At 42.7% G+C, this 23,230-nt stretch overlaps 1 protein-coding gene across 1 annotated transcript in view; it reads right to left on the bottom strand.

The window, feature by feature from the left end:
• The window catches only part of LOC311127181 (autism susceptibility gene 2 protein homolog), a 29,174-nt gene extending 10,818 nt beyond the window's left edge, over window positions 1-18,356 (bottom strand). The window contains exons 1-6 of the mRNA XM_084158965.1: window positions 17,224-18,356; window positions 5,178-5,387; window positions 3,100-3,192; window positions 2,944-2,970; window positions 2,175-2,204; window positions 352-400 (exon numbers count right to left, since the gene is read on the bottom strand). Of these exons, the coding sequence (XP_084015091.1) occupies window positions 352-400; window positions 2,175-2,204; window positions 2,944-2,970; window positions 3,100-3,192; window positions 5,178-5,387; window positions 17,224-17,574 (760 nt within the window). The 5' untranslated portion in view covers window positions 17,575-18,356. The remainder of the gene's footprint in view (window positions 1-351; window positions 401-2,174; window positions 2,205-2,943; window positions 2,971-3,099; window positions 3,193-5,177; window positions 5,388-17,223) is intronic.
• Between the last annotated feature and the right edge of the window lie 4,874 nt (window positions 18,357-23,230).

Below are 23,230 nucleotides of genomic sequence, written 5' to 3'. Positions count from 1 at the left end.
AAAACACTTGCATCATTATTCTGTTTTACTTCAACATAAATCCCTCTAGCTTAGAGACTTTCCACAGGGTAGAGTAACATTCAGTGTCATACCCACGTTGTGCAATTAAGAGTGTGTGGGTATCCTTAAATTACAATGGCCACAACACCTTGACAACAATTTGGTAATACTTGATAATTGTGTGGTTTGAATAAGGATGTTGCCCTTATTCCAGGGAACAGAAATGGAATGTCAGAAAAAGCATATAAGAGCACGTCACTAAGAGAGACAAATATATCTATTCTCTATAGCAACAGCTAAGCAAGGACAGAGAGTCAAGTACAAAAACATAGAGAATGAAAATATTCTTACCATTAGTTGTCCTTAGTGTGAAGAGCTTTTCAGACTCAAGCCCTGAAACCTGAGTAAAAATGAGAAAATAAAAATGTTAGCCTAGTTAGAGGCTAAATTTGGATTTTGTAAGTGGTGGAACTGTCCCCAAAAGTGATTGCTTTTCCATGGTAATCTTTAACAGGACCATCCGGTATGCTGGCTCTTGCTCCACTCCCAGACTCGACGTGAGCTCCACACTCAAGGGGGGTGTGTTCAAGTTCCCAATAAATGTATGGTCCCGTGTGCCTCAGTTGGTAGAGCATGGCGCTTGCAACGCCAGGGTTGTGGGTTCGATTCCCACGGGGGACCAGTATGAAAAAGTATCCACTCACTACTACTGTAAGTCGCTCTGGATAAGAGCGTCTGCTAAATGACTAAAATGGAAAATGAATGGAAATGAGATCAGAGGAACCAAAGGTGAGGCATAACTCTTGGTGAACCCAGTCCAATGACATGAGAAGGAACGTTTTCTGAATGAGATTAAATCGAAACCATTCTAATTTCATGTAGTATGTGACAGCTCCATGAATGCATCTTTTTGACCGGATAATAAAAAGCATCACAACATCGATTACACACTAAGAGGCAATTAATGTAATCAGTCATATCTTTCATGTAAGAGCACTCACTAGAAATACGTAAATGCCCATGACATTTATCTTGTGAAAAACAAATTAGAAAGTGGATGACACAAATTAAGTTAGTAGCCAAGTATCATATTACAATCCATAAATTACATTTAAAACAGTCTGTTTCTAATTACACTGCTTAATATTGGCCAGATTCTCATACCAGGCAGCAGAGGACTCACACACACACAGACTAGAGTACTCAACCATTTAAAATAAGCTATGTAGTGATATTATATCTGATGTTCTCCTGTGTATTCCTCATCTTTAAGCATTATGTCCTTTGTAAAGTGTAAATCATATGGATGCTGGGAAAGCGCATGATTATAGACTAATGACATCAAATAGACATCAAACTGACCAGATTCAATAGCTAAATGAAATTGTTGATTTACTGGCTCTGAACTCAGCTGAAATTCAGCTGTGGTAAACCATCATGAGGTTCCTTTGGTGTTGCAAATGTAAGGACCTTAGTTCCAGATATTCCTGGAATCCATCAGTTGATTAACAACCTTGCAAAATGCCACATTACCGTAATCTGGTTCATATGACCCTTGTCATGAGTTTAATTTCAGTATTGGAGCTTCCATATTTAACAGGAGGTTGCTGACAAAAATAGATCATATGGAGGAAATAAGAGACTTGTTGTGATTATCAGAACGTCCTTACTTTCGTAAGAAGCCCTAATGATATTCACAGTGTAATCAAGTTAGCTTCAGCGCATTCCTTAGATCAAATCCAATAATGAAATCAAAGAGGGCTGGCATTATTAACATGTAGACATTTTAAACAGGGTTAAATGAGTATAATATCCATAAGACACACAGACTGAACCTCACACTCACAAACCAGTACCAAAACACAAGTTAGAGTTTGTGGCCATTTACCCTCCTTGACGTCAACTATCTCCCAAAAATAGTCTGGTCAGGACGGAGGAGGACCACCACTGAGACCAAAGACACCCCACACACTGTTTACGCTGCCCTGACCTATTAAATAAAAAGGTCAGCTAAAAAACCTGACCCCATCACAACTCTTTGGAGGACCCCCCTCCCTCTCAGTACAATACAGCCTGGCCAGCTGACAGCACCGATGGAAATACATCAATACATAACAGAACATGTAAAGCACTGATAAGTTAACAGTTCTGAAAAGTGAGAATGTTTATCTGACCTTGTCATCGATGTCACTCTCACTGTCACACTGCGTGAGAAAGGAAGTAAAGTGCTGCATTAATTCATGAGAACAGCTTCATCCATCACCAACACTCAAACTGAAACTCTATCAAATCTATCTATAAATAATGCATTAAAAAAACCTTGAGATCCATTGAGAAACGTATCATGGTTAGATTAGGACTAAAAGCTGTGGTTATGTCTAGTAGAAATGTGTTTATGCTTGGAGTAATATGGCAAAACCAGTCTGTTTACATATCGAGAGAGAGAGAGAGAGAGAGAGAGAGAGAGAGAGAGAGAGAGAGAGAGAGAGAGAGAGAGAGAAAAGGGACATTATTATCCATTAGGTCTGTCGCCTCGTTCCAAGTGACAGACGTGTGTTTAACGGCTGTGTGTACTGAACCGTTTGCTTTAAGGGAATCATCACGCCAGGTGACACAGCAACACAGCTGCGAGCTACTATATCAGCCGGTCAATTTCTACTGAAACCACTGATAAATCATGTGTCAGTCCCTCCCTCAAGTCCTGCTCACTGTCAACGTGTCAAGATTACTCAGATATACAAATCACTAATCCATGTTGACGTGACACCTGTTTAGCTGCATTACTAAATATCAGCCTGTTAGCTTCTGAGGACATTTTGTTACAGACTGTTCTTCTCAGTATGCATGCGCTAATCACTGACCCGGTTTTGTCCTCATACTCTGAGCAGTACCATAGGCAGATCACTGACATTAATTCTGTCAGAAAGGATTGAAGTCACTCACCGAATAGCCCCGACCAGAGAATGAACTCTGTGGAAATAAATTATAACGTTCATGAGCAAGGGCTTATAAAAGACTGTGATAAATGCCTTCTGTAATCAGTCATTAGGTTGTTGTTGGCACAAAAAAATCCCTTTATCCAGACAATACTGTTCATACCTCACTGTGGTGTTCTTTAGAGTTGCTTCTCTGAGGCGTGCCCTGTGTTCTGGTGACCTCAGCTCTGTCTTGCCTTCCCAGAAGCCCCTTCACCTGAGGGACAGACCCAGAGGACAGATCAATCCCTCACTCAAAGGCTTCCAATTTAACTAATTATCATAATTTCTTTGAGTCCAGGTTTATCTACATAACATTGAGTTGGTAGACAGGGAATTTACCAGCTCATAGCCCCTCTGCCCAGAAGAGAATTTGGCCCACCAGAGGGCACTGGTGTATTACAGGAGTGATTGACTACACATCAGTGAGGACATCCATTTCAATGACACAGTTAACCCGATTTAAAATAAGCAGAGTTCATGTCCAGACTCATTCACTGACCGTGATGGGCAATTAGCCCTAGCCCTGACCCATCTCAGAGCCGGAGGTGGCTTTTCTTTAAAGGCAAGATCAATGCAGTGCATGCATAAATGGGCGCGCGCGTGCACACACACACACACACACACACACACACACACACGCACACGCACACGCACACGCACACGCACACGCACACGCACACGCACACGCACACGCACACGCACACGCACACGCACACACACACACACACACACACACACACACACACACACACACACACACACACACACACACACACACACACACACACACACACACACACACACACACACACACACACACACACACCAACATTAGGTTGGAATGGAGACCTTGAATGATCCATGCAGCATAATGCAGATTTTATACAGATATTGATTCAGGAGAGAGCAAGTTGTTTCATGACACAGGAACAGTATAATAATGTGGTGTTGATCTGGGGTTTCATGGTTTAAAGCTACCGTTCCATAATGTTCAGCCCATCCTGCAGTGTTAATTTGACTGCTACACTTCACTGCTTTGACAGGCAGGCACAGAACACTGTATGTCTATCTCCTGTGTGTGTGTGTGTGTGTGTGTGTGTGTGTGTGTGTGTTCGTGTAAAAATGATTAAATAGCATAGGTGGGATTTTACAGCGGCAGTGAACATGTCAAACAGCCATCTTCCAGCTAGTCTCATGACTTGATTTGACACAGTGAATGTGCTGTGTCAATGTGCAACGTGCTGCAGCAAAGTACATGCTCTTCCTGGTAGTCAGGTGAAACAGAAGAAAGGATGTTCTGAGGTCATTCTACTCCCTAGAGCACTCTGGAGGTTGCTTCAGTGACACAATTAAACTGCTCGATTGAACAAGTGTGAGTAGGATTCATCCATTTCGTAGAGTAGATCCCATTTACCTACAGTGTGCTAAGATAAACAGTAAATTCAAGGAACAAAATACATTTAGAAACAAACCTGATAATAGCTCTCTCCTGTATTGCATAGGAGGCTACCACCCAACATACTGTTTTGCATACTGTTCAGAACACGAGAGATCCACAAGGGGTCGTCTAGGCGATACCTTACAACAAGTAGTATCTGATCGACACATACAGATTGAGGTGCAGGAATTGGCTAGGCCAGGGACTGATATGGAGTAGGTATAAGTGTGTGTTTGCCTGGTGTGCTCTCTGTTACAAACACAGACACATCCTGCGCTGAGGAGGAACCTCTTCACAAAGCACCTTATCTCATCTTTTTATTGGCCCTCGTTTCCTGTGTGGCTCCCTCCTAACTTCCTGCAAAGCAGAGAGGCTTGTGTGAGGCAATTACTAGACCAGGATGAGAAGATTCGGAAATGAACCCGATTACACAGTTCATTGACTGTCTGGTGCCGACAATTAACACCTCATGACGGAGACGTTTTCTATTTTATTAAAAAAATTTACAGGACAAAAGCCGTATCACCATTAGAAAAATATCTGTGGGATTGAAAGTGAATGACTTGAAACAGCTAAGGAAGAACTCCAGATTAACATATAGGTTCTTAGCTAGGTAAACAACCCATTAAGAAGACAAACTGTAAGACCTCTTTTACTTCACTGGGCAAAATGCCCACACACATTAGGAGGTAGACAGGTTTTGGTGTGTAGGAGAGCATATTCATTAAAATAGAATGAAGGTTAATTGATCCATAGACTACCTGCTTGTTCTTCTTTGATCTGTTTTTCACCTTCCCTCGCTCCTTCTCTCCATCCTGCTCAAAGTCAGCTCGATTGTCAGTGAATCCATTCATAGGGATCACATCCCCCTCAGCAGTCTGTTCAGTCTTCCGTTTCTTCAGCACCTGGCTCTCCCACTTCTCCTTGCCCTCCTGCGACCTCAGGCTCTTTGTGCTCTTCCTCAGAGCCACCTACGAAAGAGCAAACACAGAAGAGGCTTAATATCTACAGCACAGAAGGAGAGCCACCTCGGTATGGATGATGATAATGCTTACAATGAGTCAATATATATATATATATATATATATATATATATATATATATATACACATACAGTGAGGGAAAAAGGTATTTGATCCCCTGCTGATTTTGTATGTTTGCCCACTGACAAAGAAATGATCAGTCTATAATTTTAATGGTAGGTTTATTTGAACAGTGAGAGACAGAATAACAACAACAAAATCCAGAAAAACGCATGTCAAAAATGTTATAAATTGATTTGCATTTTAATGAGGGAAATAAGTATTTGACCCCCTCTAAATCAGAAAGATTTCTGGCTCCCAGGTGTCTTTTATACAGGTAACGTGCTGAGATTATAAACACACTCTTAAAGGGAGTGCTCCTAATCTCAGTTTGTTACCTGTATAAAAGACACCTGTCCACATATGGAATCAATCAGATTCCAAACTCTCCACCATGGCCAAGACCAAAGAGCTCTCCAAGGATGTCAGGGACAAGATTGTAGACCTACACAAGGCTGGAATGGGCTACAAGACCATCGCCAAGCAGCTTGGTGAGAAGATGACAACAATTGGTGCGATTATTCGCAAATGGAAGAAACACAAAATAACTGTCAATCTCCCTCGGCCAGGGGCTCCATGCAAGATCTTACCTCGTGGAGTTGCAATCATCATGAGAACAGTGAGGAATCAGCCCAGAACTACACAGGCGGATCTTGTCAATGATCTCAAGGCAGCTGGGACCATAGTCACCAAGAAAACAATTGATAACACACTACGCCGTGAAGGACTGAAATCCTGCAGCGCCCGCAAGGTCCCCCTGCTCAAGAAAGCACATATACAGGGCCATCTGAAGTTTGCCAATGAACATCTGAATGATTCAGAGGAGAACTGGGTGAAAGTGTTGTGGTCAGATGAGACCAAAATATAGCTCTTTGGCATCAACTCAACTCGCCGTGTTTGGAGGAGGAGGAATGCTGCCTATGACCCCAAGAACACCATCAAGCACTGAGATGCAGTGCCTTAGACCGCTGCGCCACTCGGGAGCAATATGACAAGGGAATCCATCCAAAACCTCTAATAAATAAATAAAAACCCATCTTAAAGAAAAAGAGAATTGAACAAAAGCCAAAGCTCATGATACTTCTGGGCATGGTTGTGTATTGAGGTCATATCCTATGAGGCAGGCCTGTGAGACTAGAATATGGGCGGCCAGCTGCTGCCCATTGTCAGGCTGTGGCGTTTGGCAGTCTGGGCTAAATGCCCCTGGACTAACCATGCCAGTGGCCTGTGAGGGGGTTGTCAGTGGTGTTGATATACAGTACCAGTCAAAAGTTTGGACACATCTACTCATTCAACGGCTTTTCTTTATTTTTACTATTTTCTACATTGTAGAATAATAGTGAAGACATCAAAACTTTGAAATAACACATATGGAATCATGTAGTAAGTGTTAAACAAATCAAAATATATTTTATATTTGAGATTCTTTAAAATAGCCACCCTTTGCCTTGACATCTTTGCACACTCTTGGCATTCTCTCAACCAGCTTCACCTGGAATGCTTTTCCAACAGTCTTGAAGGAGTTCCCACATATGCTGAGCACTTGTTGGCTGCTTTTCCTTCACTCTGCGGTCCGACTCATCCCAAACCATCTCAATTGGGTTGAGATCGGGGGATTGTGGAGGCCAGGTCATCTGATGCAGCACTCCATCACTCTCCTTCTTGGTAAAATAGCCCTTTACACAGCCTGGAGGTGTGTTGGGTCAATGTCCTGTTGAAAAACAAATGATAGTCCCACTAAGCGCAAACCAGATGGGATGGCGTATCGCTGCAGAATGCTGTGGTAGCCATGCTGGTTAAGTGTGCCTTGAATTCTAAATAAATCACAGACAGTGTCACCAGCAAAGCACCCCCACACCATAACACCTCCTCCTCCATGCTTTATGGTGGGAACTACACATGCAGAGATCATCCGTTCACCCACACCGCGTCTCACAAAGACACGGCGGTTGGAACCAAAAATCTCCAATTTGGACTCCAGACTAAAGGACACATTTCCACCGGTCTAATGTCCATTGTTCATATTTCTTGGCCCAAGCAGGTCTCTTCTTCTTATTGGTGTCCTTTAGTAGTGGTTTCTTTGCAGCAAATCGACCATGAAGGCCTGATTCACACAGTCCCCTCTGAACAGTTGTTGTTGAGATGTGTCTGTGACTTGAACTCTGTGAAGCATTTATTTGGGCTGTAATTTCTGAGGCTGGTAACTGTAATGAACATCTTCTGCAGCAGAGGGAACTCTGGGTCTTCCATTCCTGTGGCGGTCCTCATGAGAGACAGTTTCATCATAGCGCTTGATGGTTTTTGCGACTGCACTTGAAGAAAGTTCTTGAAATTTTCCGGATTGACTGTCCTTAAGGTCTTAAAGTAATGATGGACTGTCATTTCTCTTTGCTTATTTGAGCTGTTCTTGCCATAATATGGACTTGGTCATTTACCAAATAGGGCTATCTTCTGTATACCCCCCCTTACCTTGTCACAACACAACTGATTGGCTGAAAGAAGGAAAGAAATTCCACAAATTAACTTTGAAGAAGGCACGCCTGTTAATTGAAATGCATTCCAGCTGACTACCTCATGAAGCTAGTTGAGAGAATGCCAAGAGTGTGCAAAGTTGTCATCAAGACAATGTACTTGGCCTTTTGCCAAATAGGGCTATCTTCTGTATACCCCCCCCCCCCCCCCCCCACCTTGTCACAACACAACTGATTGGCTCAAATGCATTAAGAAGGAAAGAAATTCCACAAATTAACAAGGCACACCTGTTAATTGAAAGGCATTCCAGGTGACTACCTCATGAAGCTGGTTGAGAGAATGCCAAGCGTGTGCAACACTGTCAGCAAGGCAAAGGGTGGCTACACTTTTTTGGTTACTACATGATTCCATATGTGTTATTTCATAGTGTTGATGTCTTCACTATTATTCTACAATGTAAAAAATTAAGAAAATAAAGAAAAACCCTTGAATGAGTAGGTGTGCCCAAACTTTTGACTGGTAGTGTACATACTATCAAGCACAGTGGAGGCAAGCAATGAACATGAACAATAATCAGTTACAGGTCATCTAAGACACAGATGTCTATGAGAACTTGGAAAGGAGCAATGCAATAAATACTCCCCTGCCCCGATGGCTTTTGGGGTATTGTTCAATGCAAGCACAACTAATCTCACTTAGCCAACGAGTGTGAACTGTGAGCATTCCCTGCTCAGCGTCCCCCTGCCTACAGCTTCAGCTATCCATGAAAACAAGTGATCTAATGGTACAAGTGTAAAGCACTACCGTGAGCTAATCTCCACAACCATTGCCATAGTGATATTAATATTCATGGCACTGCTAAAAGACTAGCGGCGTGTGGTAAATTATGTGTCATTGTGTTTCTCCACCTCCCTGGACAGTTACCAAGCATGTCTGATCAAAACAATCACTGCTAGCTTGGCTCTGAATTAGCATCAGGCATACACATCTGTGGAGAGGCAGAGGGGGAGAGGGGGAGAAACTAAACTAACCCAAAAACCAAACAAGGGCTGAATGAGAGAGAGTGGGTGAAAATAATCTGGCGTAGATCCGTTTTGCCAGCTACAATGAATAGAATAGGGTGAAACCAGCTAAATCCAGGTTAGGGTTTGCAGTGAGAATGGCTTTGAGAGCGAACATTGGATCTAAATCCCAGGTAAAGCCCAGCGGCTTACAAAGGATTCAGTGGATGGAATGCTCTCATCAAGTTCCACTATCACATATGTACCTCCATCCAGTCACTCTCACCATCCATGAAGCCAAAAGTGAATGGCAGTAACATGCATGTTATAACACGGTCTCTCCTCGGTGAACAGAAGACATGAAAATCAAGCTATTAACAGCTCATGTGCCACAGCTTCTGCAATCAGACCTCACATATCAGCTCTCACCAGGTAGCTGAACATAACCTGGCCTGCAAACGTTCCACAAAAGACATGAGATAGAAGAGGCCAGGGAAACAAGGGGGAGGTTACAGTATTCTATTCAAATCCAATTTACGTCCAATCAGCCAATGGCACAGTAAGTGCTGCTTCAGCCTCCATTAACTGCTCTGTAAATCACTAACTCTATTGATGTGACATAGATTTCAAAGGTGCAACGCAAGCAGGGGTACAACAGAGTCAGTCAGTTAACAGTATAAAGCTAATAGCATCCGCTAACATGTCTTTACCAGAGTAATAGATAGCTAATTTCAGAGAGCAATTTTCCCATGACACGATATCATACAAGACAGTAGTGCACAGTTCCTTCTAGATATCTGGAAAGATCAGTTACTATGCCTACAGTTATTCCTTCCTATGTTCATTTATTAAAGCACTGCACTGTAGGAGCGTGGACCTAGCAGATCTGATGTTCCTGGGCATTGCACCATTAGATTCATGATGGATTCCTAAGCTGTGTGTAAAGCTACAGGTCTACAGATAACACAGCTGCTGCTTAGCTGTTTAACAGCTTAAGTCCTAGAGGCCTGAGGAGATACAGTCCATGGCTCTACCTCATGTACACACTGTAGATCATCTGCATTTATATGCATGATTATTTGTCTTTATCCTCCTGACCACGACAGAGATAATAGTGTTAACAGCCTGTCCATAGATCAAGCACTCCATCCATCCCAACATCCCCAGCTAGACCGCTTTCTGTCATTAGGAACTGTTCGATCACATGCCACTATAGGCCAACATCTTCTGGTACAAGGTTCACTTTAAATGCCTGTGACTTTTAAAGATGCCATCTGTAGTGTGGCCAGTGGTGGAAAAAGTACCCAATTGTCATACTTGAGTAAAAGTAAAGATACCTTAATAGAAAATGACTCAAGTAAAAGTGAAAGTCACCCAGTAAAATCCTACTTGAGTCAAAGTCTAAAAGTATTTGGATTAAATATTCATAAGTATCAAAAGTAAATGTAATTGCAAAAATAGACTTAAGTATTAAAAGTATAAATCTTTTCAAATTCCTTATATTAAGCAAACCAGGCGACACCATTTTCTTGTTTTTTTAATTTATGGCTAGCCAGGGCCATGCTAACACTCAGACATCGTTTACAAATGAAGCATGTGTTTCATGAGCCCACCAGGTCAGAGGCAGTAGGAATGACCAGAGATGTTCTCTTGATAAGTGTGTGAATTAGACCATTTTCCTGTCCTGCTAAGCATTCAAAATATAACGAGTACTTTTGGGTGTCAGGGAAAATGTATGGAGTAAAAGGTACATTATTTTCTTTAGGAATGTAATAAAAGTTAAAGTAGTCAAAAATATAAATAGTAAAGTAAAGTACAGATACCCCAAAAAACTACTAAAGTAGTACTTTAAAGTATTTTTACTGAAGTACTTTACACCACTGAGAGTGGCTATAGGTACACTAGGTTCATAATCACTTGATTATTTGAATGCTGAAATGGAGTTGGCATGTCATTTCCCACAGTGCTTGTGACACATAATTAAGTGGTAGTGGTAATTAGACACTTAAAACTCTATTTCCCATGACACATCCAACAGCCTAAGGTCACAGGTCCTGCTACTGAATTACTGGACCTGCACTGACTGATTGCAATTTATACACCAGTAATGGACTGGAGACAAGTCATAAATATTCTGACACTGCCATGGCTTTGCCTTACAAGTGTAAATGTGTAGGCTACTTTGTCACATCAACTGTCAAACATATTTTAAGGAGGTACTGGTGGGCAAAAAATAAACATTATGAAATTGTAATAGAACATAATGTCACTTTTCTTGTCTCACAACCTACAGTAATGATAAACACAAGAGCTGAAAATGGAGCCAGTTTATTATCACCTAGATCTATATGTAAACACTACTGTACATTCTGTCCACATATCACAGTATCTAGACTATCTACAGTCCCTGGATGGCTGTTGTCTTTATTCTTAGAGGATACATGCCTATTGTATTCAGTGTAGCTGGAAAAACAGATCTATCCCAGATTATTTTCACCCACTCTCTCTCATTCAGCCCTTGTTTGGTCTTTGGGTTAGTTTAGTTTCTCCCCCTCTGCCTCTCCACAGATGTGTATGCCTGATGCTAATTCAGAGCCAAGCTAGCAGTGATTGTTTTGATCAGACATGCTTGGTAACTGTCCAGGGAGGTGGAGAAACACAATGACACATAACTGTGTGAAACAATGAGTGATTTCAACGTGGAGCTTCTCTTTCTCTGTGCAGTACAACACAGCTACAACGCTTCTGCCAAGTACAGATATATTCAAGGACATTCAGTGCTTTTATAGACTGATGTTGTCATTCATAAGTGTGATATCAGTATCATACAGAATCATGTCTGACTTACTGTTCATCGACTCAACACATTATCTGCACTGCCAGCTCAGGTGAATCAGATAAAAGACAGACACTGACAAGTGATCATAATCAGAACTTTGATTAGATGTTCCTGCTGACAAAAGCAGACAGACAACAAACCTCTTTGCTTGACATCATGGGAAAATCAAAATAAATCAGCCAAGAACTCAGAAAAAGAATGGTAGACCTCCACAAGTCTGGTTCATCCTTGGGAGCAATTTCCAAATGCCTGAAGGTACCACGTTCATCTGTACAAACAATAGTATGCAAGTATAAACACCATGGGACCACGCATCTGTCATACCGCTCAGGAAGGAGACGCGTTCTGTCTCCTAGAGATGAACGTACTTTGGTGCGAAAAGTGCAAATCAATCCCAGAACAACAGCAAAGGACCTTGTGAAGATGCTGGAGGAAACAGGTACAAAAGTATATATATCAACAGTAAAATGAGTCCTATATCGACATAACCTGAAAGGCCGCTCAGCAAGGAAGAAGCCACTGCTCCAAAACTGCCATAAAAAAGCCAGACTACCATTTGCAACTGCACACGGGGACAAAGATCGTACTTTTTGAGAAATGTCCTCTGGTCTGATGAAACAAAAATAGAACTGTTTGGCCATAATGGCCATCGTTATGTTTGGAGGAAAAAGGGGATTGCTTGCAAGCCGAAGAACACCATCCCAACCGCGAAGCACGGGGTGGCAGCATCATGCTGTGGGGGTGCTTTGCTGCAGGAGGGACTGGTGCACTTCACAAAATAGATGGCATCATGAGGAAGCAAAATTATGTGGATATATTGAAGCAACATCTCAAGACATCAGTCAGGAAGTTAAAGCTTGGTCGCAAATGGTCTTCCAAATGACCCCAAGCATACTTCCAAAGTTGAGGCAAAATGGCTTAAGGACAACAAAGTCAAGGTATTGGAGTGGTCATCACAAAGCCCTGACCTCATCCTATAGAACATTTGCGGGCAGAACTGAAAAAGCGTGTGCGAGCAAGGAGGCCTACAAACCTGACTCAGTTACACCAGCTCTGTCAGGAGGAATGGGCCAAAATTCACTCAACTTATTGTGGGAAGCTTGTGGAAGGCTACCCGAAACGTTTGACCCAAGTTAAACAATTTAAAGGCAATGCTACCAAATACTAATTGAGTGTATGTAAACTTCTGACCCACTGGGAATGTGATGAAAGAAATAAAAGCTAAAATAAATAATTATCTCTACTATTATTCTGACATTTCAATAAAGTGGTGATCCTAACTGACCTAAAACAGGGAATTTGTACTAGGATTAAATGTCAGGAATTGTGAAAAACTGAGTTTAAATGTATTTGGCTAAGGTGTATGTAAACTTACGACTTCAACTGTACATGACATAGCTTTCACCTGGATTCACCTGGTCAGTCTATGATCCCTTATTGATGTCACCTGTTAAATCCACTTCAATCAGTATAGATGTGGAGATGGCAGGTTAAAGAAGGATTTTTAAGCCTTGAGACAATTGAGGCATGGATTGTGTATGTGTGCCATTAAGAGGGTGAATGGGCAAGACAAAAGATTTCAGTGCCTTTGAACAGGGTATGGTAGTATGTGCCAGGTGCACCGGTTTGTGTCAAGAACTGCAACGCTGCTGGGTTTTTCACGCTCAACAGTTTCCCGTGTGTATCAAGAATGGTCCACCATCCAAAGGACATCCAGCCAACTTGACACAACTGTGGGAAGCATTGGAACATTGAACGCTTTCGACACCTTGTAGAGTCCATGCCCTGACAAATTGAGGCTGTTCTGAGGGCAACTCAATATTAGGAAGGTGTTCTTAATGTTTTGTACACTCAGTGTATGTTTAGGCAATACAGACATAGGCTAGAGTAAAACATAACTGTGCTATCCTTGATGGCTGTTTATAGTGGCTTGATTAATGCCTCTGCTCCCCTCTTCTGCCAGGTACTAAGACAATTAGATTACACACCATCAGTACCTAATGATGACTTTTCCTCAGAGAGCCTATTCACAATGGCCTCCTGACATTACACTGGGATCATCTCCTCAGCTTTGGGCATTGTAGTGGAACCCTAACCTAACTGCAAAGCAGTAGAGCTGAAAACCCAACACAGGCAGACACACAGGGGTGACCAAAAAAAAAGAGAGAGCGAGAGAGCGAGAGAGAGAAAGAGTTAAACAAGAGAGTGTTTGCACTACGCCCTGGAACTCTAAATTTGGCACTGTACCATATTCGGCAGATAGCCCTACTTATCAGGGCTAAATAGTATATATCCACAAAATGGGGCCAACAGTCATTATTAAACCAGTGGATTGAGGTCATGCAGTAGCAGTACATTCTACATTTTCATTTTCTAAATAAAACTAGCCGTCTCTCTCTGTCTGTCAGTCTGTCAGCGCACTGCAACAGACAGACATAATGGTGTTCCATGTCAGTTCCAGGCCGTTCAGGGCGACTGATGGTTTATTTACAGCACAAGCCGACAGCAGCAGAACAAAGGCTAGGAAATCACAGAGGGGGTTTATGGCAGGGAGAGTCAGCCTGTTTCCTGTCTCACAGCCTGGCTGGGCGGTGGGCCCAGGGAGAGATGGACACACACACACACACACACTTTTACAACTGCGGCCTGCGGCCCTGCAAGTTGTCCATTATGTGGAACTGTGACGAACAGGGGTAAAACATGAAACGTTCAGCATTATTTGGCTGAGTGAAATCATTGTGCTACCACCATGCTTAAGAGAGGAGAATGTAATCCTTGGACATAAGAGTCTAGCTGGAGACTAAGGGGGGTGGCAAGGACAGATAACATAGAGGAGGGTAAATCAATGAGGGCCTGAGGGAGTAACACACTAACCTAGTTGTGGGACTATATTCAGGCAAACTGAACAGGCCACAGAAATATGGCCACAGAGAGGTATTTTCAGTGTTCCTAGAACTAGAAGATTGATTCTACTGAAAAAAGGATGAAAGCAAAAGCACGGCTTTCCTGAAAGCACACCATATTATCAGCTGTCAGTGAACACATTCACATACACAGACAAGTGACACCTGCTTGTTTAAAGTCCTTGCAGGTCCCCTGAAACCCAAGCACTTTCTCAATCTTGTCCACACAAGGAGCTTGTAAAAAGCATTCTCCGAACAGACAGACACACACCACAAAGAGACGAGGAGCTGTGGAGCAGCAGCCTTTCCCCCTCTTGACTGCCTGGAGAGCTCTCAGCTGGACAGATGGGCCAGAGATCTGGGAGGCTGGTGCACATTAACTATGCAGCAGGGCCATGGCTGTAATAAAGAAGCACTAGAGATTTACCAACCAATAGCTGGAATATTTCAATGATATGCTTCTTGATAAAATAAGACCACTGCCTGTACAAGTTCCGCCACAGAAATAATCTTGAATATAGCAACAACAACAAAAATACACCGAGAGCAGTGTGTGTAGAATGCTCTGCGACAGTGTTTCTCACGTGTTGCTGCCTATTCAATTAACCTTTAGCTTTTGACACACTGGTAGTGTTTATCAAACAGTTACTTAGATGGCATCACCTCTGGGGTGTACAGTACACACCTGACTGGGAGGGTGGACTCCGAGAACACATCAAACATATCCTTTTATTTCTGCAAATAGGATGTCGAAATGTCTGCTTGGGGGCCCTACTGCAGTAGGATATTAAACACTTGTAACAGTCTGACAGCTCGCTTTACAAATGACTAATCCTAGATTTAGTATTAATGTAATTCTATCTGGTGAAATCCTAGGAGCTCAGTCATCATAAAAAAAGAGAGAGAGCAGGGAGAGATTCTCTCTGCTGGCAGAGCAGAGCTAGAGAAGAGAACAGACTGTATAACAGAGAAGCGTTTCGCCGTTTAAAGGGTAGAGCTGCTGCAGGCGTCCCTCATTCATACATACATTTAGACTAGTGACAAAGCCAGACTAGCTGGTTACAGAGCTAATGAAACTAACCCTGTGCAAACAAACCAGAGTCATGTCCTGGTGAGTTACACCATCTAAGTTACAGCACTCACTGCAACAATCATTATACAATTATGCAGGCCTCCTTTATTACAATCCAGGCCAGGGTCATGTTGCGCTGGAGTCATCATCAGTCATCCTCATCCAGAATATACTGGAAATGATGTTGACAATATGCAACAGCTGTATGCAGCAGCTGTTTCTACAGTGATTAATGTACAGTTAGCCGACTACTGTGTATCCATATAGCAAAGCAATTCCATGAGTTACTTCTGAGAAGCAAGGGTTGACAGGAATAGATAATGATCATCATTATCGATGAGAGAAGATTCTGTTGAGTCCCGTCTTGTTTTGCGCCCCTGACATTTGGTATAACAATAAGTTTCTCTTTCTAGACAGTAAATGAATCAGAATGATAATGAGTCTTCTGTCAGGGCCATATGCACCACTCACTGAGTCAGCTCTGGCTTTTTACTGCCGGGTTGTCTTTCACACAGTGTCACTTTGATACCATTTATCATGTTTACTGTTAGTCACCATCTGGCGGGAAGCATTAAGAGGAAAAGGTCATTTTCAAGCATTTCAAGCACTTGGTTTTCTTGAACATAGAAGTATCCAATGCCTTTATTATTGTCTATTTTGTATCTCTTTTGACATATGTCCCTGTGGTAGCCTAGCGGTTAAGAGCGTTGGGCCAGTAACCCGAAAGGTCGCTGGTTTGAATCCCCGAACTGGCAAGGTGGAAAAAATCATATACACTAAAACTCCTGCTGATGAACACTGCACTCGGAAGCATTTAAGAGAAAGAGAGGAGCTTTCTTTAAAAATGGGTCAAGCATAGGCCCATTTGTGGACCATCAGCAAATCAGAACATATTCAAAATGTGTGACATCTACCAGTTCTCTCTGACAAACACCAGGAATTATCATGACATTGACCAAACCATCCAGTGTGCAGTTGTGAATCAATAAAAACCATTCTTCTGTAATGGAAGTAAGTCTGATCTATAGAAATACATGGACTGAGTGACACCTCAAAGCATCATAATGGCTGTTGTTGGAATAAATCAATAGTAACCTAACAGCATATGTTCAGTCATCAGCCTCTCAGCATATTGGCCCTGCAAACCAACCAATGTGTGTTTACAGCAATGTCCTGAAAACCTTGTTACAAGGCAGGTACAGTATATTTACATTGTAGATAGCCTATACAGTGTTACATAAAATGGTTATTATATAACTTTTACACAAAATCACAATGGAGATAACCTGGTCAACTGCACATAACCCTGGCAGAGATCATATTGAGCCACGAGGGCCACACAGGAAGATTTAATCGACTTATCGACTTATGTGCATCATGCCCAAACATACAAAAGTGTGTCAAAAACAACATACATACTGTAGGCCAACGTTCTTACCTCTAAAGCATCCAGACTGAGAAAGCTGGCTATGGCAAATCCATCAATAATGTCCTCCTCCTGTGACACTGACCCTCGTCTCTTTCTCCGAGAGGGGCGCGGGGGCCGGACATAATGCAAGTTGGTAATTTTTCTATATTTACACAGGGCCTTATTCTTGACCGTGCTTTGCCCTCGGTCAGAGCCAGATGATGGACTCCGGTTTTGGTAATTCCTGTCAATCGCATCCCCTCTTCGCACGCGGTCTCGTTGAGATCTTGACCTCCGGCTGCGCTTTATTTTCCCGTCCATTTTAGAACTCAGAGCCGAGGCGAATACCACACGACAGAGCGAAATTCGTTCTTTGTCCATGTGAAGTAGCAGTGTGCAGAACAGCACTTACTTTGTTTTACAAATTAAATAAACGATCTGAGAGAATCCTCGATCCAACAATAACAGACAAGAACATTTTCGAAGGATGGTTTCGACTAGAATGCGAACCGTGGCTGCCTTTCTAATGGCACCACCACGACAGCAGATTGTTACTTTGTTGCGCCTAGAGTGTAACTCTTACAATAATATTAACTTGGTTTGCAACTTTTTTGCTTGGATTGTTTCCAGGCTGCGACAGAGCGACCTGTCAGACAAAGCTACAACGCTGTATCATGTCGGACTGTTCTTCTTCCATCACCGCCCGGACAAATCTATGGTCAGTCCACTGCGATATCTTAATAAAAAACGATTGTGCTTGGCTAGAGGGATCCAGTTTGTTTAAGTAAAATAGCCTAAACAACCTCTCACTTTGATGGTGTTTGGCCGATTGATTGATTGTTACTCTGGCCTTAGATATGCAAAAGAGAGATACATGAATAATCCACACAACTCAATGAATTCCGTGATTTGTAGAATCATTCATTCACAGGCTAACGTTATTTGTTCAAAGCTTGTCAATATTCACGCCAAAGTAAGCAAACCCCAACGATTCGCCTTTCCTGAGTCGGTGTTGTTTCTAAATAAATCCAGCCTCGAATGCTTCTTTCCTTGGTTGATATGGTTGGTTCGAATGGCCCGTTGATCTTGAGTAAAACGTTGGGTAAATGGTGTTAAAACACACGTTAGATTTAAAGCCCACTTCGCCCTACATTGCATTTTCGTTTGTACAGTATATCCTAGTACCCTGAACAACTGACGTATTTCCGCCACTTCTGCACGGAAGTGTCTGAAATGATCAGCGACTTAACGCTGAGGGGAGGAGGTGAATGATGTACCCTTTAATGACCATACTTTTACCTTATTTACTGCTTGAAAAGGTTTGTTTTAGTTCTGTTCTTCATACTGCATTATTATAGGGTTGGAGGTTATTACAACACTGAGTAGCCTAGGCTGAGAATAGGCAGATCTTATTGATACTTGCAACAAACAACAACAAAAAAGAGTTAGTGATGGTGAAATAAAGGGTTTGGAGGGAATGTGATTAATTTATTTCACCATTAGTCATGGATAAATACAAGCAAAACAGTTTTTCTAGATGGATTCTCTTTTTTGCATAATAGCCTATTACTAATGGGAAACTGTAGCCTAAGATGTGTGTTAAATATATATACAGTACCAGTCAAAAGTTTGGACGCACCTACTCATTCAAGGGTTTTTCTTTATTTTTTACTATTTTCTACATTGTAGAATAATAGTGAAGACATCAAAACTATGAAATAACACATATGGAACTTGGGAATGGCCGGCAGGGATGTAGCTCAGTTGGTAGAGCATGGCGTTTGCAACGCCAGGGTTGTGGGTTCGATTTCCACGGGGGGCCAGTATGAAAATGTATGCACTCACTTAACTGTAAGTCGCTCTGGATAAGAGCGTCTGCTAAATGACTAAAATGTAAATGTAAATGTTTGGGATGAGTTGGTCTGCAGAGTGAAGGAAAAGCAGCCAACAAGTGCTCAGCATATGTGGGAACTCCTTCAAGACTGTTGGAAAAGCATTCCAGGTGAAGCTGGTTGAGAGAATGCCAAGAGTGTGCAAAGCTGTCACCAAGGCAAAGGGTGGCTACTTTGAAGAATCTCAAATATAAAATATATTTTGATTTGTTTAACACTTTTTTGGTTACTACATGATTACATATGCATTATTTCATAGTTTTGATCTCTTCACTATTATTCTACAATGTAGAAAATAGTAAAAAATAAAGAAAACCCCTTGAATGAGTAGGTGTTCTAAAACTTTTGACTGGTACTGTATATGTGTTACACTAAGGCAGTGTTAAATTAATCGGAGTGGCCACAGATCCGACTTTTCCGGATCCTTCTTCCCAACAGCTAGAGAAGGATTCTCTACTTTATGCACAGTCTCTGCTCTACTCGTTCGGCTGCTCAGAGAACAGGCTACTCTGGCAAATGGCTCTCGTTAATTAGTTAGATCAAAGCTGAATCGATGTCTGCAAGATCACTTAATGATAGTGTTCTACATAACAGAACCGAATATAATAGCATAGTATGACGTTACTGTAAGACAAAAAACACCAACTAATTTCTTATGAGATTTTAGGATGATTGTGCGAATTGTCACATTTTTCTCTCATGTGGCCACAACTCAACAGTGCGCAGCACTAGGCAAAATATGTGCTTTGATTGAAACAAAACACAGGTATGTTACAGTTTGTTAACACCATCTACTCTACAATTCACTCACTGTAGGCTACATGATCTAAATGCATATCCCCATGAAACTGATTGAGATGAAATGGTTGGCATGCAGATGCTGCATGGACGTTTCACCAGTAAAACTGGCAGTGATAAATGTAAAGGGAGGCCACAAAAGTGTGTGCATAATGTAGATCATAATGTGATCTTGCAGACGTTGATTCAGCTTTGATCTAACTTTATTAAACTAGAGGCATTCGCCAGTGAGAATCCCGCACATGCGCAAAAGCTTCGGGACCTTTAGCTGTTGGGAAGAAGGGTCCGGTGCAGCCTAGGCCAGAAAATTATTCAAAAAATGTAGGCCTAATTCTGATGCACAAGCATGCTCGGCATCTGCATTCCTGTGCCGAGAAAACAAACAAACCTCCATAGCTGTAGGACCTACATTGATTCACGTCAGTGCTCAAAGTGTCCTGCTACAATTGCCTCAGGAATAGGAAATAGTAGAAACACTTCCTTAATCCGCAGGTTGCCATTATCAGTAGCATCCAGCCTTTATTGAGCCTGCCCATGGTTTGAATCTCTCCCAGAGGAACCTTAGCAGAATGCTAAAAGATGCATGAAGCATGAAGATGCTCATATTATCCTCTCTGTTGTCCTCTGGGTTTCTGAACAAAGTTGATCTGATAACTGCTTTATGACTGCAGTTCTACATTATGCTCTATTATCATTTAACATTTTCCTAACTCTGTTGAGTTTAAACCTCTTTGATGTACTATCCTTGTATAGTGAGAGCTGTGCTGCAATAGTTACTACATTCCCCCATTCCCCATGTGTCTCAGGTCTCTAGAGGTGCGCTGACAGACTCTGTGAGTTTATCCTAATTAAGTGCTCCATTTAGAAAGGTCCTGGAAGTTGAATTTGTACAGAAGTGCATCACTAGGCTGCTGGGGAGCATTGACAAATTGGACATGTATGCTCTGAAACATTCAATACTCATAAATGTCAATTTGCTTCATTTTGCTCTTATTTCTCTGCTATTACATTGGATGCAATGGCGATGCTAGCTGGCAGACAAAATATAAATCTCAAATCAAATCAAATTTTATTTGCCACATGCGTAGTTGAGGTAATATGTACATGTGGGTAGAGTTAAAGTGACTATGCATAAATAATTAACAGAGTAGCAGCAGTGTAAATATATGGGGTGGGGGTGGGGGGGCAGTGCAAATAGTCCGGGTAGCCATGATTAGCTGTTCAGGAGTCTTATGGCTTGGGGGTAGAAGCTGTTGAGAAGCCTTTTGGCTTGGGGGTAGCAGAGAGAACAGTCTATGACTAGGGTGGCTGGAGTCTTTGACAATTTTGAGGGCCTTCCTCTGACACCGCCTGGTATAGAGCTTGGCCCCAGTGATGTACTGCGCCGTACGCACTAACCTCTGTAGTGCCTTGCGGTCGGAGGCCGAGCAGTTGCCATACCAGGCGGTGATGCAACCAGTCAGGATGCTCTCGATGGTGCAGCTGTATAACTTTTTGAGGATCTGAGGACCCATGCCAAATCTTTTCAGTCTCCTGAGGGGGAATAGGCTTTGTCGTGCCCTCTTCACGACTGTCTTGGTGTGTTTGGACCATGATAGTTTGTTGGTGATGTGGACACCAAGGAACTTGAAGCTCTCAACCTGTTCCACTACAGCCCCGTCGATGAGAATGGGGGCGTGCTCAGTCCTCTTTTTTTTCCTGTAGTCCACAATCATCTCCTTTGTCTTGGTCACATTGAGGGAGAGGTTGTTATCCTGGCACCACACGGCCAGGTCTCTGACCTCCTCCCTATAGGCTGTCTCATCGTTGTCTGTGATCAGGCCTACCACTGTTGTGTCGTCGGCAAACTTAATGATGGTGTTGGAGTTGTGCCTGGCCATGCAGTCATGGGTGAACAGGGAGTACAGGAGGGGACTGAGCACGCACCCCTGAGGGGCCCCCGTGTTGAGGATCAGCGTGGCAGATGTGTTGTTACCTACCCTTACCACCTGGGGGCGGCCCGTCAGGAAGTCCAGGATCCAGTTGCAGAGGGAGGTGTTTAGTCCCAGGATCCTTAGCTTAGTGATGAGCTTGGAGGGCACTATGGTGTTGAACGCTGAGCTGTAGTCAATGAATAGCATTGTCACGTAGGTGTTCCTCTTGTCCAGGTGGGAAAGGGCAGTGTGGAGTGCAATAGAGATTGCATCATCTGTGGATCTGTTGGGGCGGTATGCAAATTGGAGTGGGTCTAGGGTTTCTGGGATAACGGTGTTGATGTGAGCCATGACCAGCCTTTCAAAGCACTTCATGGCTACAGACGTCAGTGCTATGGGTCGGTAGTCATTTAGGCAGGTTATCTTAGTGTCCTTGGGCACGGGGACTATGGTGGTCTGCTTGAAACATGTTGGTATTACAGACTCAGTCAGGGACATGCTGAAAATGTCGGTGAAGACACTTGCCAGTTGGTCAGCAGATGCTCGGAGTACACGTCCTGGTAATCCGTCTGGCCCTGCGGCCTTGTGAAGGTTGACCTGCTTAAAAGTCTTACTCACATCGGCTACGGAGAGCGTGATCACATAGTCATCCGGAACAGCTGGTGCTCTCATGCATGTTTGAGTGTTGGTTGCCTCGAAGCGAGTATAGAAGTGGTTTAGCTCGTCTGGTAGGCTTGTGTCACTGGGCAGCTCGCGGCTGTGCTTCCCTTTGTAGTCTATAATAGTTTTCAAGCCCTGCCACATCCGACGAGCGTCAGAGCCGGTGTAGTACGATTCAATCTTAGTCCTGTATTGACTCTTTGCCTGTTTGATGGTTTGTTGGAGGGCATAGCGGGATTTCTTATAAGCGTCCGGGTTAGAGTCCCGCTCCTTGAAAGCGGCAGCTCTACCCTTTAGCTCAGTGCGGATGTTGCCTGTAATCCATGGCTTCTGGTTGGGGTATGTACATACGGTCACTGTGGGGACGACGTCATCGATGCACTTATTGATGAAGCCAGTGACTGATGTGGTGTACTCCTCAATGCTATCTGAAGGATCCCGGAACATGTTCCAGTCTGTGCTAGCAAAACAGTCCTGTAGCTTAGCATCTTGACTTAAGGGAAGGTTATGACTGTGTCTGCTTTTCTTGTTGCCATTCCCAGGTGCCAAGGCATTGAGTCTAAACGCACACTTCAGATGAACCTTTGTTATGAGTGTAGTGGTCTACTTTGTAATTAAATATGGTTGATGAGTTGCAGTGAAATGATATGAAACACAGAACAGAGGAGGGACAGAACTGAAACCATCTTTTGTGAGAAACAGGAATATATGGGCCTTGTTTTCTCTGTCGTACTTATCACAGTTTTGGAATGGTTGGCTAGTAATAAACTAGTC

This window comes from Coregonus lavaretus, assembly GCF_964263955.1.
Source record: "Coregonus lavaretus genome assembly, chromosome: 4".
NCBI lineage: Eukaryota > Metazoa > Chordata > Actinopteri > Salmoniformes > Salmonidae > Coregonus > Coregonus lavaretus.
This window is presented reverse-complemented; position numbering and strand designations above follow the sequence as displayed.